A 15,458-nucleotide genomic window follows, 5' to 3' on the forward strand; every position below is an offset into this window, starting at 1 on the left:
AAAAAAAACTTGTGTGTAGCTAGCAGTTGGATGGACAAAAAAGGTCTTGAGATCTTTTAACTTGAACGCATGCTTATTTAAAATCTATGTTATGCACTAGTCGCTGCAAAAGATGAGAGATGTGAGCACTACAGTCAAAGACATTTGACTAGTGCAAGTTTACATAGAAGAACAATAAAACACAGCGCAGTGGAATACAAAAATGTGTTCTTTGTGAATGGCCCTTTATACTGCCCTGCATCTCGCGCTTTCAAACGCAATAACGATTTCTGTGTGAATGACCCCTAAAAGGCTGTCTACACTGGACACGTCAAAGCGAACATTCCAAATCCATTTGTATTGTTGTCTGAAGTAGCAAAACCATGTTGAGTAATGTGCATCAGAAACAAAACGGGGCGTGCGTTTATTGTCGGTGACTCGTCATGACGCACTGCATCCAGTGTAGGCCGAATCACTGATTATAATGGTTTCTATTTGCTTTTGACGCTGCTTGTGTCTGCCGTAGACATGGTGTAAGACAAAAAACATGCAACCTTTTGTGAAATTGCTCACATGAGTTTTTAAAGGTTACAGTAAATATTCACAGACAACTGGTGAATCATCAAATATACTAGCTCCATCTGGTTAAGGTCATCTGTTGGTTGGACATCCATTATACTGTATATCTTTTCATTTTCTATTAAGGCTATCAATCAATGCAAGATTGTTCTTTGACCTTTCTTCTATCGACATATGACTATATCTGATAAGTTTTTGATTTAGATTTTTACATTTAAAGCTACAATATGTAATTTTTTTCGCCACTAGGGGTCACTAACCTCTTAACAATAACAAAGACGTAGTTTGATGACGCGTAAGCGTAATTATGGAACTTGTCGTCATGCTTAAGGATCTAATAATGTTTATGGATGAGTGAACACATTCATGTTTTTAACATGCCTGTGGTATGAAGCAGGGCGTGATTGCTAATGAGAGACAGATATCAGCGTCACACGCGAGTCCCGCGGATATAAAGCAATAAGGACATTTCATTCTAACGAACTACACGTAGTGTAGAATTACTACTCACACAGGTCAGTTTATTAGACGAATGAAACTTGTGAGGCAACGCAGCGCTGTTTCACTTGGTCTAAACTATCACACTAAACTGCATTTGTGTGTGTTGAAAGTTATGTTATTCTGTGTTAGTTTGTTGAGATTAGCAGTAAGCTCAATCAACATTAGAATAACATACTGATCATTCTAACATTTCATCATGTTGAGCTATATAACATTGATTTGTTTTATGTACATTTGCTCACCTGTCTAACAAAGTACATGCAAGAGAAGCTCCTCTGTCAAGTCGCAGTTTGTCATGGACGTGGTGCTCTCGGCATCTCGAAAACGCCACGCTGATATTGATCCTCGTTTTAGTTCCCCTTTTTCCAAGTCTGCTTGCCATGGTCCATAATGTTTGAACGAAACAACAACAGCGTGAGTGTGCTGCTAGACGTAAAGCAGCTGTCCACGTCTGTCGCCATGGTTACTAAGGCAGTACAAGCGGAAACCAAGGATAACGCGGATATTACGTCATTGACAGGCGACAAGTGAACATGGACGAGACATTATTTAAAATTGGAAATTCTCTGAAAAATTAAAAATCTTTGGAAACTTTTGCGATATTGTAAGTATACAACTGATGGAAATATATCACACTGTGCAAGCGATTTTTGGATATTTTATTGCAAAAATCTTACATATTGTAGCTTTAAATTCAAGTGTCTTTGTGTGCTGTACATAAACAGGATGGAGTACATTATATATATATATATATATATATATATATATATATATATATATATATATATATATATATACTATTTTTTAATCTACTTTATCTTTAATTTTGAATTTTTATCTTTAAAAATGCTGCCTCCTGTCTAAGCCTACACATATTTAAATATATCCATGCTGATATGTCCATCCAGAGCTTTGCTGTCATATTGTCTGTTGCTAACTTGTTATATGTAAATGTTTGATGCACCTATAGGCCATCAGGTTAGCATATTACAGTAATTTTGCTGGTTAAGCACATGATTTTATGCCCTGTTGTCTTGTCTTTATCACACAACCCCACCTTTAGAATTGTTGATTGTAAAAAGATAATCTATAATTCATTTAGTTTCTTATTTAAAACAGCTGCAAAAACTGCACATTTGATTCAGAGCAGCTTATCAAAATTTAATCCCTTGTGAAAGATTATGTGTATTTCAGTGATCTTTGGTCATATCTTTACTCATTTACATTGTGACTGTGCCTCAGATGCAATTTCACTGAAACTGTGTCTATAAAGGTGTGAACCAAATGGTTCATACAGTTAAAATAACAAAGGCACAGCATTCCTCAGGAACTTATGGGAAGTCCTAACAGTATTTATTGTTAGTAGCCCTTTTGTCTTTAGGTATAAAGTCCTGTCCCACAGACAGAACAATGGGAGAAGTTAAGATTCTTACAAGGGTTTAGATTCTTTGAAGACTGACACACTAACATCACTGCAGAAGAACTGCTACACTACTACCTTCAATAAAATCTGGTCAAGCTTACTGTGGCGAGTAGGACGAGGTCAAGGGCCGTTAGAGAATCGCGCGAGGCCGGTGCCGTGATTACACGACAGTGGAGATCGAGAGAGGCCAGGCTTGGATTTTATTTGATGTTTTGTTTTATTATGTGTGGCGGCAGTCGACCATGAGAGACTGCCGTCTTTACTTTCGTTTTTGTATTTGTTTTATTTTGTTATTAAATTCTTTGATTGTTTGCCGGTTCCCGCCTCCTTCTTCCCATACCATCTAGCCTTGTTACACTTAGGCCTACTTATTTTATGGGTTAGAGAAATCGAATAAATTGGAGTGTTTTAGGGGGGTATTTTTCTTCATCAGCTATATTTAGAGCCAGGTCATTTGAGGACGAAAAATGTAGGCTATTTAATAAAAAAAATCTCATCCCATGATCCTAGTGTGTTGATCGAACAAAATGTATGTGAAAATCATAGTTGCATAGTTGTGGCATGGTCTCAGCAATTATAGTTAGCATAAAACTGAAATTTTAATTATTTATTGTAGCATGGGCTATATACAAGTGAAATGACTTTTCGAATGAGGAACATTGGTGCGGGGCTTGATTTAGTCTATCGAGAATTAATTGGATCACTGTTTGCTAATTGCTGAAATCCCATGTGAGTGGCAGGTTGCTGGAGTAAAGGAATTATTGTCTCGCTCTCTCACCTTACCTTACATGTTTACTTTAATGACAACCAATATTTGTGGTTTTTTTTTTTGCATCAGCATGCAAGTAGGCTATATTTTGCGCCTTTCAACTTTTGAATGTTATTTCATGAACTTAAACATCTTTCCATTGTTCACATTTTTGTTTGCTGCAACACATGCTCTTTTTATTATAAATCCATGAGATGATAAAGATGTGAGAGCAAGTGGTACTGGTTTTATTGTAGGACTTGGGATTGTACAGGTTGTTCTTGTTTAACAGAGTCAGATTAATAAAATATATTTATACAAATAAATATAAACATTATATTTAAATATCAACACAATATGAGCAAGAAGCCTACAAAATGACCCCATGTCATGTAAAAACAGAACAATGCACTGGTACTTAAAGCATGGACAACATCTGAAATCCCGGAAAGGTGTCCTGCTTTGAACCTACTTTTTAGATACTAATGGCGCTTTTCCACTGCATGGTACGGTATGGTACGGCACGCTTTGCCGCTTTTCCACTGCATGGCACGGCCCACTTTGTGGCGCTTTTCCACTGCACGGTACGGTACAGTACGGCTCGCTTTAAATGGAACCACCTCTGTTGAGGTTCCAAGCCTACCGATACTAGAATGTGACGTGGAAACACTGCAGATCACTGATTGGTAAGACAGAATCGTCACTACCATCGTCATTGTATTTGCGAGACATCAAACCCGCTAGATTTAAATAGCCAGTAACAGCCACCGCTGTAGCAACTGTTTTAAAACTACTTGGTTGACTTGCTTGAAGAAAAAAGAAAGAAAAAAAAATTCCAAAAAAGAAATGGCTGAATCGTGGTCAGTGGACGAAGTGCAGATGTTCCTCTCGTTGGTTGTCGAGGAGCGGATAAACTATAACGACAGTCTATAATCCCACCCACTTTGAAGTGGTACTAACTGCAGTGGAAAAGCAAACCGAGCTAAAGCGAACCGAGCCGTGCCGAGCCGAGTCGTAGCCTACCACGCAGTGGAAAAGCGAAGCGAGCCGAACCGTGCCGAGCCGTACCATGCAGTGGAAAAGCGCCAAAAGTGGACATGTTGCACAGGTGCGCACCTTTTGGGTGGCATCCTACCATAATCTGGGTGGACTGTCTGTCTGCTTTAAGACATTTCCCCAATACCAGTCCTTCGGGTGTTATGCTGTCATCTGTTAAGAAGGAATTTAACACCGAGTCCAGCAGCGAGGAGCAAAAGCATAGCTACCAGAGCCAGGCCACGGCGCAGCACTAACACCCTCAGTGGCAGCTGTATCCTCACTGTAACAACTATCATATCATTCTGATCATCCAGCAGCCCATCCACATCTGAATTATTATTCTCAGCACAGTCCTCAATATGTCCGCCATCCTCTTGTGCACCTGTCAAGAAAATGACTCCTATTACCATGCCTCATTAAATATAATCAGACTTTTGAATCATTAGCGTCTAAACAAACATATTACCATCATCCGTCCTTATAGGCAGCACACCAGCCCTGATCTGTGCCTGAAAAGTTCACATTTAGATCAAGCTTCACTCAAATGCACTGTAAAAGAACTAAAGCAATTTAAAGTTGTAATGCTTTTAATAAAAGGAAATCCTATATCCATCACCTCTTCAGATACTTTTTTCCAGTTCAGTTTGAAAAGAAGGACAATGAGGAACACTGACTGAAGGAAGACTGAAATTAACAGGCCAGTCCACAGACCTTAAGGAGATTAAAACAATGATTTACATAGAATGCAAGACTGTGAAACAGAAAAAAATATAATTAGATATATTACCATATACTGCACATGTTTATATATGTAAGATTAATAAAATGTGTGTATGTATATATATATATATATATATATATATATATATATATATATATATATATATATATATATATATACCCTCTCTCTCCATATGTAACTGTAGAGAGGAATGATTTACATAAAATGTAAGAAAATGAAAACAAATTACATGGATTGTTAAATATCATAAAAATGTTTAACATTTTAAATACAATTTATGATTATTTATATGTTTATATATTATATGTAATATATATATATTAATAGATATTATATATAAAAAATATATATATATTTATATATATATATGTGTGTATGTATATATATATATATATATATATATATATATATATATATATATATATATATATTATTTAATAATAGAATATTACAATACTGAGAATAGAACATTTGAAAATGTATTATATTATATCATATATGTCTCACCAAAAATTCCCATTTTAGCAGCAAACATCAAGGATATTCCAATTGGACAGCCAACACCGTAATATCCCACAAGGTTGCAGATTGCCCCTAGTTTCTGTTTTCCCAGGCCTTTCACTATACTGCCACCTGCTGCCTGATTGGATTAAAGAAAGAAACAATAATTAACATCATCTCCCCAGATTACCCATTCCAGTGCAGTCTCAGATTTATTTATGTGTGAAGGACAACATCCAATGTAATTAAGGTTTGAACTCAACTCTCTCATGATCATTGTGTTGTTGTCAGTTTTGTTATTAACACTTAATGAGTGCTGTGAGTGCTCTAACACAACTCAGCTAATGACTTACCGCTGTGGCATCAAGAAGATGGAAAGGAGCGTATAAAACCATTACCGTAGCAACCCTCGCTCTGATGTCTCTGTGAGAAGGAAATTTATTATTTTTGTCAAAATGCTGGTTTCAAGAAACATTTTTTTGCTATTTTATGACTTTGAGGCTATTCATTTTATGAGTTTGGGGATTTGAAAATATGTTATTTCCAGATGCAAAATCTAGAATTATTATAAAGAAAACTAATTATTATTAAAAAGTATATACAACTATTGAGAAAGCAATTTAATTATAAAATGTATATTTTAAATAACTTGTATACTGCATACATAACTTGTTTTTGTATCTGGAAAAATGTTCATCAAAAACTTCTTTTGAGCAAAGATTTTGAAATGCTTTCAAAATATAAAGTTAATAAACGGAGCAATTCCAATAGGGTCCTCTCGCCATCGGTGCTCGGGCCCCAATAAAGCATCACCTGAGCAAAGTTCATTCTGGAGTTCCAATTTAAGTACTTAAGACAGATTAGGAGCAAATTACACAGAAGAGAATTACGGAACAAAGTTTCAAAAACATAGTTCAGGCATGAAACTCTAACCGAGCGCTGATTGGTTCTTCCAACGCAGTGGCATCAGCCAATCAGAAGTACTTCCTAATCCACGTAACCATATGTCTCGTATCTTAGCCTGCATTGCCCTGCTTTGTGATAATGAAAACTTCTGTCTATCCCTCCTCCTCCCCGGCACCACCTGTTGACATCTGCTACAGTGGTTCTACCATTTTCTTGCAGCAGCCTGTCCTTTTTGTTTGTTATTTTGACTAAACTGAACAAATACTTGCATTTGTGCAGCAGCAGTGTAGCAGATCTCTTTCTCCAAAATTAAGCTCATGTCCCATGCAAGTAAATGCTGGTTGAAATAATCCACTCTGAGAGTTTTTAACTAAAGGAAGAACACTCACTTGTCATTTGTGAAGATATAAGCAATTACATTCTTTGAGGAACCAATGACAGTTGCCAAAACCACTGCAACAGAAACTGTAAATAAAATATAAAATCATAATTTACACATTTCTCATAAGAATAAGAAGAAATGTATAAAAAATAATGAATAAGAAGAAAAATGGATAAGCAACCTATTTGCAAACAACATATCCAATACAGCGGGACATTTGTTCTTTCTTAGCATTACCTGCACAAATCATAGAGAGTCTAGCTGAGAGCTTGGCTTGAGCAACATCTCCTGCTCCCATGGCATTCCCCACTCTCACACTGCCAGCCACACTGAAACCTATAGGGAACTGAACACAGGCCACTCACTTATAGTGTTCATACAAGCTTGAAATAAAACACTTCCACACTAATGAATATATACCATGAAAGCAATATTTGCCAGTCCATACACAACTGACTGAGCTCCAAGCTCCACTTCACTTATCAGACCTGCCATAAAAATAAAAATAAGAAATCAAAGGTCAGGAACAGGGTTCTGTGCAATTCAGAACTGGATTGAAAACCCCTTTTAAATTTCAAATGATTTCCTGAATTTGAATTGAGAAGGACTGCAGACTTGTAATTCAATTTAGAACATAACAAAGTAGAATTAAAATGAAATTAAATTCCAGGAAATTAATTTAACTGCTATGAGAGTCGTTTTCCAGAATTCTATCCCACAGCCTTAAAAATGGAATAAAAAACATACTAAAGGTCATTCATCTGTGTTTAATTTCTTGTCATTGCAATACTTAAAGTGTCAAAGTGTCTATTTACATTAAGAGCAAATACATAGCCCATCTTATTGGAAGAGGCTATTTACACTAACTCCGCCCACCAATTGTCTGATTGAGCCAGACAAAATTACAAAAGTAACCCGTCTGTTAACAGGATCATTGGAGTGTAGTGCAAGTCTAGTGGTGCTAGCTTTTTTTTTTTTACAAAAGTGAAAATAAAGTGCTTAACAGGTATTTAATAGTGGGAATAAAGTGTTTTACTGGTAGCGTTACGGAAAGGGAAAAGTAATGTCCCAATAAGGCAGCATCCAATTATGATTTTAATAAATATAATCATATACACTGAATATGTTTTTATTACGGCATACTGTTTTATTATATACTACAATAAACTTTATGCAAATAACATCTAACTACTATTTACACTTAGTGCAAATAGCTGGTGATTGTTAATTCCTCTTTCCGTAATTCCAATTCAACATCCCGTGGGTTCTGGCCTATTTGTTGTATCTGTAAATGTTTGAGAAGCATGCACTCTAACCTGACAGCAGCCCTCCAATCTCGTACGTCCACCACTCTGCACACAACATGAGCATACTTGGAATGGCCAGATGGATGAATGAGTCCCACTCCTGCAAACAGTCTATCGACCAACCTATACGGCGACAAAGAAGTGCTTTAAATGTATCCGTCAACTTTCATTGGCTTTCGCATGCACATAATAATACAGCTTTTGAACTGACCAGCCCATGTGTCCTTATGAAGACCTTTGCATCGGATGTAGACAAACAATATGATCGCCAAACTGTACTGAGAGATGGTATTAGCAGCTGCTGATCCTCTGAAGTTGGAATACACATGGTCAGTAAGCTATCATGTCTTTGATTTACATTTTACTTTCTGTCCTGTAGTGTAAGAGCAAATGTTATGGAAACTCACGCAACACCCATGTCCACAACAAAGAGGAGGATATAGTTGATTAAAACATTTAGCACATTTGCCAGTATTCCAGTTATGACCAGGGGCCAAATTATTCCCTGAAATGAGAGATTTCATTAAGTTTCACATTCATGCTTTCTCAGAGCAGTTCATTTTCATGTTTTTCTACTACCTGATTCTGTAGATATTTCGCTTCAATAATGAACATAAATGCAGCCTATGAGATAAAAATAATATGGTATTATTTTTCTACACTGAGAGCCCCTTTAAATGATTTAAAGTACTTTAAATGATATACCTGGTCATACAAATGTAGTATTTTAGTCACAGAGTTTATGAAACAACAACCATTAGACCATAAGTAGTGAAAAATACCTTTTTTAAACATTCAGTAGCTTTGAGATGTGACAAAATAAGAGTGTGTGTTACATTGAAGTGTGGTAACTTTTTCAGATAATGTGTATATGAAGAACATACCGGAAGACCAGGCAAAAAAATGTTCACATACTGCTGAGATACTCTGAAACAGAATAAGGTTAATGATGATATATTATGCTCTATCCTGTTCTTTCTTTGATAACTAATTCCAGTTAAGTACAGAAATATGTTCCATAAAGCTATGACTAACATTGCATGGACTATTGTAGTCTATGCTTGTCTCCAGTCCCTGTTTGATAATGCCAGTCTTGTATAGTGCTCACCTGGCAACCTCTGGGCTTTGTCCCACAACCAGCAATATTGATTCTGTATTGATAAGAAGGGCGCAGCATGGAAAACATGCGAGTAACAGAATTAAAATTGCTCTCTGAGTTATAACACCAACTTGATGCAAGTTACCAGCTCCATAAGCCTGCAAAGACAGAGCGACAGTGTGAGACAAATAATGTTGTATTTGTTTGTGTGTGAATGAACCGGGTAATGCATTGATTGCAGCCTCTACCTGAGAAATAAGTGTGTCACATGCTGCAGTCAAGCCATAGCCAATACCAATACCCATAACACTGATGGCCTGTTGGTGAGAACACAGCGAAATGTATTATTATTACTCTCTTATTACGCTACATATATATTTAAATTACATTACACATTTGAAGAGGAGATAAATATTTTAAACTCACAGCTATGGCAAGCGTCACACCATCAAGCTCTACCTTTCCCAAGTGTCCACAAAACACAGTGCTTACAAAAATTATTAAATAGTCGAAAAGATAGGACAAAAACTGAGAAGAAAGCACAGAGACAGTCTAATGGGTAACATGGCTATTAATAAAGGTGAAGTGTGTAATTTCTGTGATGCTAGCCAAACTCAAAAGAAGGATTTATATAAACTTCTTCTGTTGGCTTGCCTTGAAGCAATAATGTAATGTCAATTTTCTATTTATTTATTTATTAGCTATTTCTCTGGGAGGAGAAATAATGTAAGGTTTTTTACATAACAGATGCAATTCTGTTAGCTTCCGCTGGGGTAAAAAATGACGTCACTTCACCTTTTAAAGGCCCACTGATGTTCCTTGAAACGCGCAGCATGTGTATGATGTATTGGCGTAATTTCCAAGGGGGTAATCCATCAGCCGGAAACTGAATCCTCGCGGGAGCCGCCATTGTAGCAGAACTAAACCTGCTGTTAGCATTCTATTGACTCCCATTCATTTTGGCGTCACTTTGACAGCGAATAACTTTACATCTGAGGCGTCCAAAGACTTAATTTGTCCATTATTTATTTATAAAGAAACTCGACAATGTACAAAATGCTATCTGACGTATCTTACGTTTTGGCCCCGTAGAAGCCGTTTTTGCAAAAATAGGCTAACGATTGCGTCATAACCACGCAACTTTCTGTCGCGCAATAGAGAAATTACCGTATAGACAGGAGGAGAAGCACGCAGGCAATCTTTTACTGTCTATGAGGCAATCGGGGGGACATAGAGGCATAAAGTCAAGGGAGAAGTCCATAGACAGAGAGTCCATAAAAGCAACAGGACAAAATATTTCAACAACGTTTTTGAGGAATTAGGTGATTTAGGTTTGTCTAGGTACAGCTACTAGAAGATTTACAACTGTCAAACTGTGGTCAAGCTCAGTTTGAGCCTGCACAGTACGCTCAGCCATCAGGAAGTGAGTGGTCTAATCGGGCTTCAGTTTTCTCCGTTGAAATCAAGGGGGACGCTGTGTCCATTTCTTTTACTGTCTATTGTAATTTCCACTGAAACAGGAAGCTAAGGTGAGACATATTGAATGTCTCCTGCCCCTTCTGAAATATCCAATAGAGAGCCCTCCCCACCGCTTCCGGCTCATGCGACCTTATTTCCGAAAAAAATATTTAGTCAATGGCGAGAGACAACTTATCTTTTCATTCCGTCTGAACTGTGCCCTGAATTACACATATGATGTTTGTCAATTTAAAAGATAATTATGAAAGTCAAGAAAGTCACAGTTTGTCATAAAACAGAAGAGTAACATTTAGTTTTATGTGAAAATGGTGGCCGAGAGGTGCAAAACAAATCACAATTATAAAAACAAAATAACAAGTCAGAAAACACGACAATTCAGAAAAACAAAATAACAATTCAGAAAACACAAAAATAATTAGTTGGTTCAGATGATTAGGTTAATAGCTCGTTTAGAGAACCTTTTCATGATATGCTAATTTTTGAGATAGGAATTTTGGGTTTTCATGAGCTGCATGCCAAAATCATCAGTATTAAAACAATAAAAGACCTGAAATATTTTAGTTGGTGTGCAATGAATCTAAAATATATGAAAGTTTAATTTTTATCATTACATTATGGAAAATAATGAACTTTATCACAATATGCTAATTTTTTGAGAAGGACCTGTAAAGTCAGAATTGTGAGATATAAAGTCGCAGTTGCGTGTTATAAAGTCAGAACTGTGTGATATAAAGTTGCAATTGCGTGTTATAAAGTCAGAATTGTGAGTTATAAACTATTCTGAGGGGCAAAAAGTCATTTCCCCCCCCATAGAATTGGACTTTATAACTCGCAATTGCGAGTTTATATCTCAAAATTCTGAGAAAGTATGTCAGAATTGCGAGATATAAACTCGCAATTATGTGTTATAAAGTCGGAATTGCGAGAAAAAAAGTCAGAATTCTTATTTTCTCTCTCGTAATTCTGACTTTATAACACGCAAATGCGACTTTATATCTCACAATTCTGACTTTATATCACGCAATTCTGACGTTATATCTAACAATTCTGACTTTATATCACGCAATTGCGACTTTGTATCTCACAATTCTGACTTTATATCTCGCAATTGCGACTTTATTTCACGCAATTCTGACTTTATATCACGCAGTTGCGACTTTATATCTCACAATTCTGACTTTACATCACGCAATTCTGACGTTATATCTCACAATTCTGACTTTATATCACGCAATTTCGACTTTATATCTCACAATTCTGACTTTATAACACGCAATTGTGACTTTATATCACGCAATTCTGACTTTATATCTCGCAATTCTGACTTTATAACAGGCAATTGCGACTTTATTTCACGCAATTCTGACTTTATATCTCGCAATTCTGACTTTATATCTCGCAATTCTGACTTTATATCTCGCAATTGCGACTTTATTTCACACAATTCTGACTTTATATCTCACAATTCTGAGAAATAAAGTCAGAATTGCGAGATATAAAGTCACAATTATTATTATTATTTATTTATTTAGTGGCGGAAACAAGCTTCCATAGAAAACGGAATAAAACTCGAGCACTTGAGCACAAGGGCGTAGATTTGGTTTGAACATTGGGGGGGTTGAAGTTTGGGTATGCCTCCTGATATTGTGATCATGGTATAAATAATGGGGGGGTTGTAATGCATAGATTTAAATATTGGGGGGGTTATATCCCCCCCATCCCCCCCACAAATTACGCCCCTGCTTGAGCAACCGAACACACATCTCCAACCCATATTGCTCCGTGACGTGTCTGTCAATGGTAGTGCTGTCCGGTTTGTGAACGAACCAGTTCACCAAATCGAACTGAATCGTTCAAAACAGTTCGCGTCTTGAAACAGCACTTATCCAGTTTTCTAAAGTTACTCACTTTCGGACGTGCCTGACAGTCACTCTGGCACAAAATAAACCAAATATCCTTGAGTAATGTTACTCAGTAACTCCGACAGTTAATAGATGGAATTTATGAATTATGAGCAGCTGACACGTGTTTACTAGGCTACCGAACAGTCAGGTACAGCCACGGCACGGTCGCTTTGGCCAGGTAAATTTATAGCAAAGGGGGCGGGACACTTCAATTTCTAGAGAGAATTTGATTGGACAGAAGATGTGATGAGAAGCTGAAGTCCGTGGTGACGTCTTAAAACTCCGTGATCCATTTTAGCGGAAGCGAGAGACTAAAGGCTTGTTTGAGATGCGCCTTGCCTCGCCTGAAATGTAGTCGAGAGTAGGCGGCTGCAGTGAGAGGAGGAGTGAAAAAAGCGAGGCAAGCCGGACAGTTCTCGCTTCTCGCAGTAGATCTGACACCTGCGAGATCAATGATGGATATCGCGGGATTCATGGGATTCACAGTGTTGCTTATAAACTGGATGTAATTTAAGTTCTGTTGCTTTTATATGAAAATAAATATAATGAACAAGACACCCAAAGTACTTGTTATTTAATTCCATTCCAAATAAGTGTTTATCAATCATTTTTTCTTTAATACAGACATAGGCTATGTGTTTTTTATATATATATAATAAAATGACATTGCGTAACCCATAGAGATCGCACTGTCCGAGAGTTTGGGAATATTCACACATAACATATAGCTACACATTAAACATGATATCCGACTTTTAAAATTAAACATTTTTATAAGAGAACAATACATCCGGTTGTTTAAACCAATCAACATTAAGCTGTGTCGTCAGCAAGTCGTTTCCCATCATGCTTTTGATCAGCGCAGTCGGTGGAGAGCAACTCCACACGACTGCAGAATCCGACACGTCCGCCTTGCGCTCGAGAGAGTTTTTTTTTTCTGTCAGCATGACATTAGATCAAGGCGGACCGCACTCGGACACATTTCTAACCGGCATGCATTACGCAGTGATCACCGGTGATCGGTTCTGCGCAGATTTTGCTCATCTCAAACAAGCCTTTTGAATGCTTATCTCCTAAATGCGAATTTTGTAATTGCTTTGGAACACACCAGCTTTTACTTTAAGAACGGAAAATTGATTTTTTTTAAATAAAAAGGCTACTGGTTAAAATAATAAAGAATACTAATAAAATTATACTAACATTAATAAGTTAATCGATTAAACCATGAAGTTAAAAAGCAATTTAGAGTTAAAATAAATTACTGTAGGCTACCTGTACTTACCACGGGCAAAGCTATACAGCACAAGTTTACTATTTCTCTTGTGAATTCCACAGGTAAAAAACATCTCGAGTATCCTTGACATGTGGATGTATTTTCTGCTTCGTTCATCTTTAAAAAATGTTTGATGGCTGATTCACAGAAACCTGCCTGGAACACATGCCGTGAAAAGCCGTTCAGATGATTGTTCACTTTTTATCTATAGGCTATGCTTAGTTCAACCGCACTTTTCATTCCTGGTCCCAATAAATGAGTCACAGATCGTAGTCCAATCCAGCTCACGTGAGATGGGCGGATCGATATTGAAATATTAATATTTCGGATTATTTTAGGCAAAGACTTTGGCGATTGTCGAGAGGATCTGCGTATTGGCTATAGGGCCTACTATATGAGTTTTCAAACTGATGGTTTTATTATTTGTTTATCGTCCAAATGAATGCGTATCGTAAGGCTTGAAGTGGGGGAAAAATGTGCTAGCAAACAGTTTTTAATGATAGGAACCACTTATTTTGCTTATTTCAAAACGTAAAACTGAAACACACAAACAGCAGTAAATAGATTCAAATCTTAGTGAGAAAGAGCACACCCACCTCTAATTGTGTTCATTTACTTTTAAAATAGTTTGTAGTATAATAGCAAATGTGACCATCAGAATAAAGAACCGCAGCCACAGAACCGAAAATGATGGGCGGGGCTTAATCAGTCATTTTCTCTACACACATACACGCAATTTTCTTTTGATAAAAGCTGTTTTCACATGGATTTTGGTCGGATCTATGTCTACAATATTATTACAAAACAACAATACTTTTAAATAAAGTAACTTTTCTGTTCATATAATATGCATTAGATCATGATGTAATGAGCAAATTCATCATGATCTACCCCCCCCCCCCCCCCCCCATAATAATACATTCAGTTATTATTATTATTACTAAAATTATTAATATCACAACTTTCCTTTCCAACCAATATCCAACAACTGTACTACGTCGGATGTTGACGTCAGTTTGACGTTGGATGTTGACGCCAACCCAACTTTCGGCACTGACCCCCAAATAATTGCAAGAATAAATAAATAAAATGTGAAACATTCAGTTATTATTATTATTATTATTATTATTATTATTATTATTATTATTATTATTATTATTATTATTATTTTACTATCCTCAAAAGTAATTCATATTAATAAACTTATATGACAAGTTTACATCAATGTTAGCTCAAGTAGAAAAAAAATCTTACAAAATCAGGTAACCATGCACTCTATAAATGATAAATTATGACTTGTGAACCCAAATGTTATAGATAACCTGCTGCAAGTATGCAACATTAAACATTTTAGAAATAGTGAACCCAAATGTTACAGGTCAGGAATACATCTGTTTCACTTCAAGATACCATATACATTTAAACAAAGCATGCTTTAAATAAATAAACATAATGTAAATAATAAACTTTCAACAAAACATTCAGGGAATTTAGAACGTTCTGATGAAAGGGTATATATAGGCCTAGGCTAGAAATATGTTTGAGAATGAATCGCTTGTTTTAAAAGAAAAAAACATATTTGCATAGGCCACTTTGT

General features: G+C 36.4%; 1 protein-coding gene across 1 annotated transcript; it reads right to left on the reverse strand.

Moving 5' to 3' along the window:
* Positions 1 to 3,864: 3,864 nt before the first annotated feature.
* On the reverse strand, positions 3,865 to 13,978 carry slc47a3 (solute carrier family 47 member 3). The gene is made up of 17 exons (XM_077207417.1): positions 13,871 to 13,978; positions 9,632 to 9,733; positions 9,454 to 9,522; positions 9,215 to 9,363; positions 8,991 to 9,033; positions 8,686 to 8,730; positions 8,514 to 8,611; positions 8,318 to 8,415; positions 8,116 to 8,229; positions 7,220 to 7,287; positions 7,037 to 7,145; positions 6,807 to 6,882; positions 5,865 to 5,934; positions 5,518 to 5,650; positions 4,885 to 4,979; positions 4,735 to 4,777; positions 3,865 to 4,650 (listed from the first exon to the last, which is right to left on the reverse strand). Exons 1-17 carry the CDS (start codon positions 13,976 to 13,978, stop codon positions 4,436 to 4,438), a joined length of 1,635 nt encoding a protein of 544 aa, XP_077063532.1. The 3' UTR covers positions 3,865 to 4,435.
* Between the last annotated feature and the right edge of the window lie 1,480 nt (positions 13,979 to 15,458).

The sequence above is a fragment of the Siphateles boraxobius genome, unplaced genomic scaffold, assembly GCF_051911475.1.
Source record: "Siphateles boraxobius isolate OS27281-9 unplaced genomic scaffold, OSU_SipBor_1 6, whole genome shotgun sequence".
NCBI classification, from domain to species: Eukaryota; Metazoa; Chordata; class Actinopteri; order Cypriniformes; family Leuciscidae; genus Siphateles; species Siphateles boraxobius.

What these genes read in the sequence shown, in the direction of transcription:
- slc47a3 (XM_077207417.1), bottom strand. Translation starts at nt 13,978, where the DNA reads ATGAACGAAGCAGAAAATACATCCACATGTCAAGGATACTCGAGATGT. An exon ending in TGGCAAATATTGCTTTCATG is followed by an intron (nt 7,146 to 7,219) that starts GTATATATTCAT and finishes GCCTGTGTTCAG; the next exon opens with TTCCCTATAGGTTTCAGTGT. An exon ending in GGAAAAAAGTATCTGAAGAG is followed by an intron (nt 4,778 to 4,884) that starts GTGATGGATATA and finishes TGAACTTTTCAG; the next exon opens with GCACAGATCAGGGCTGGTGT.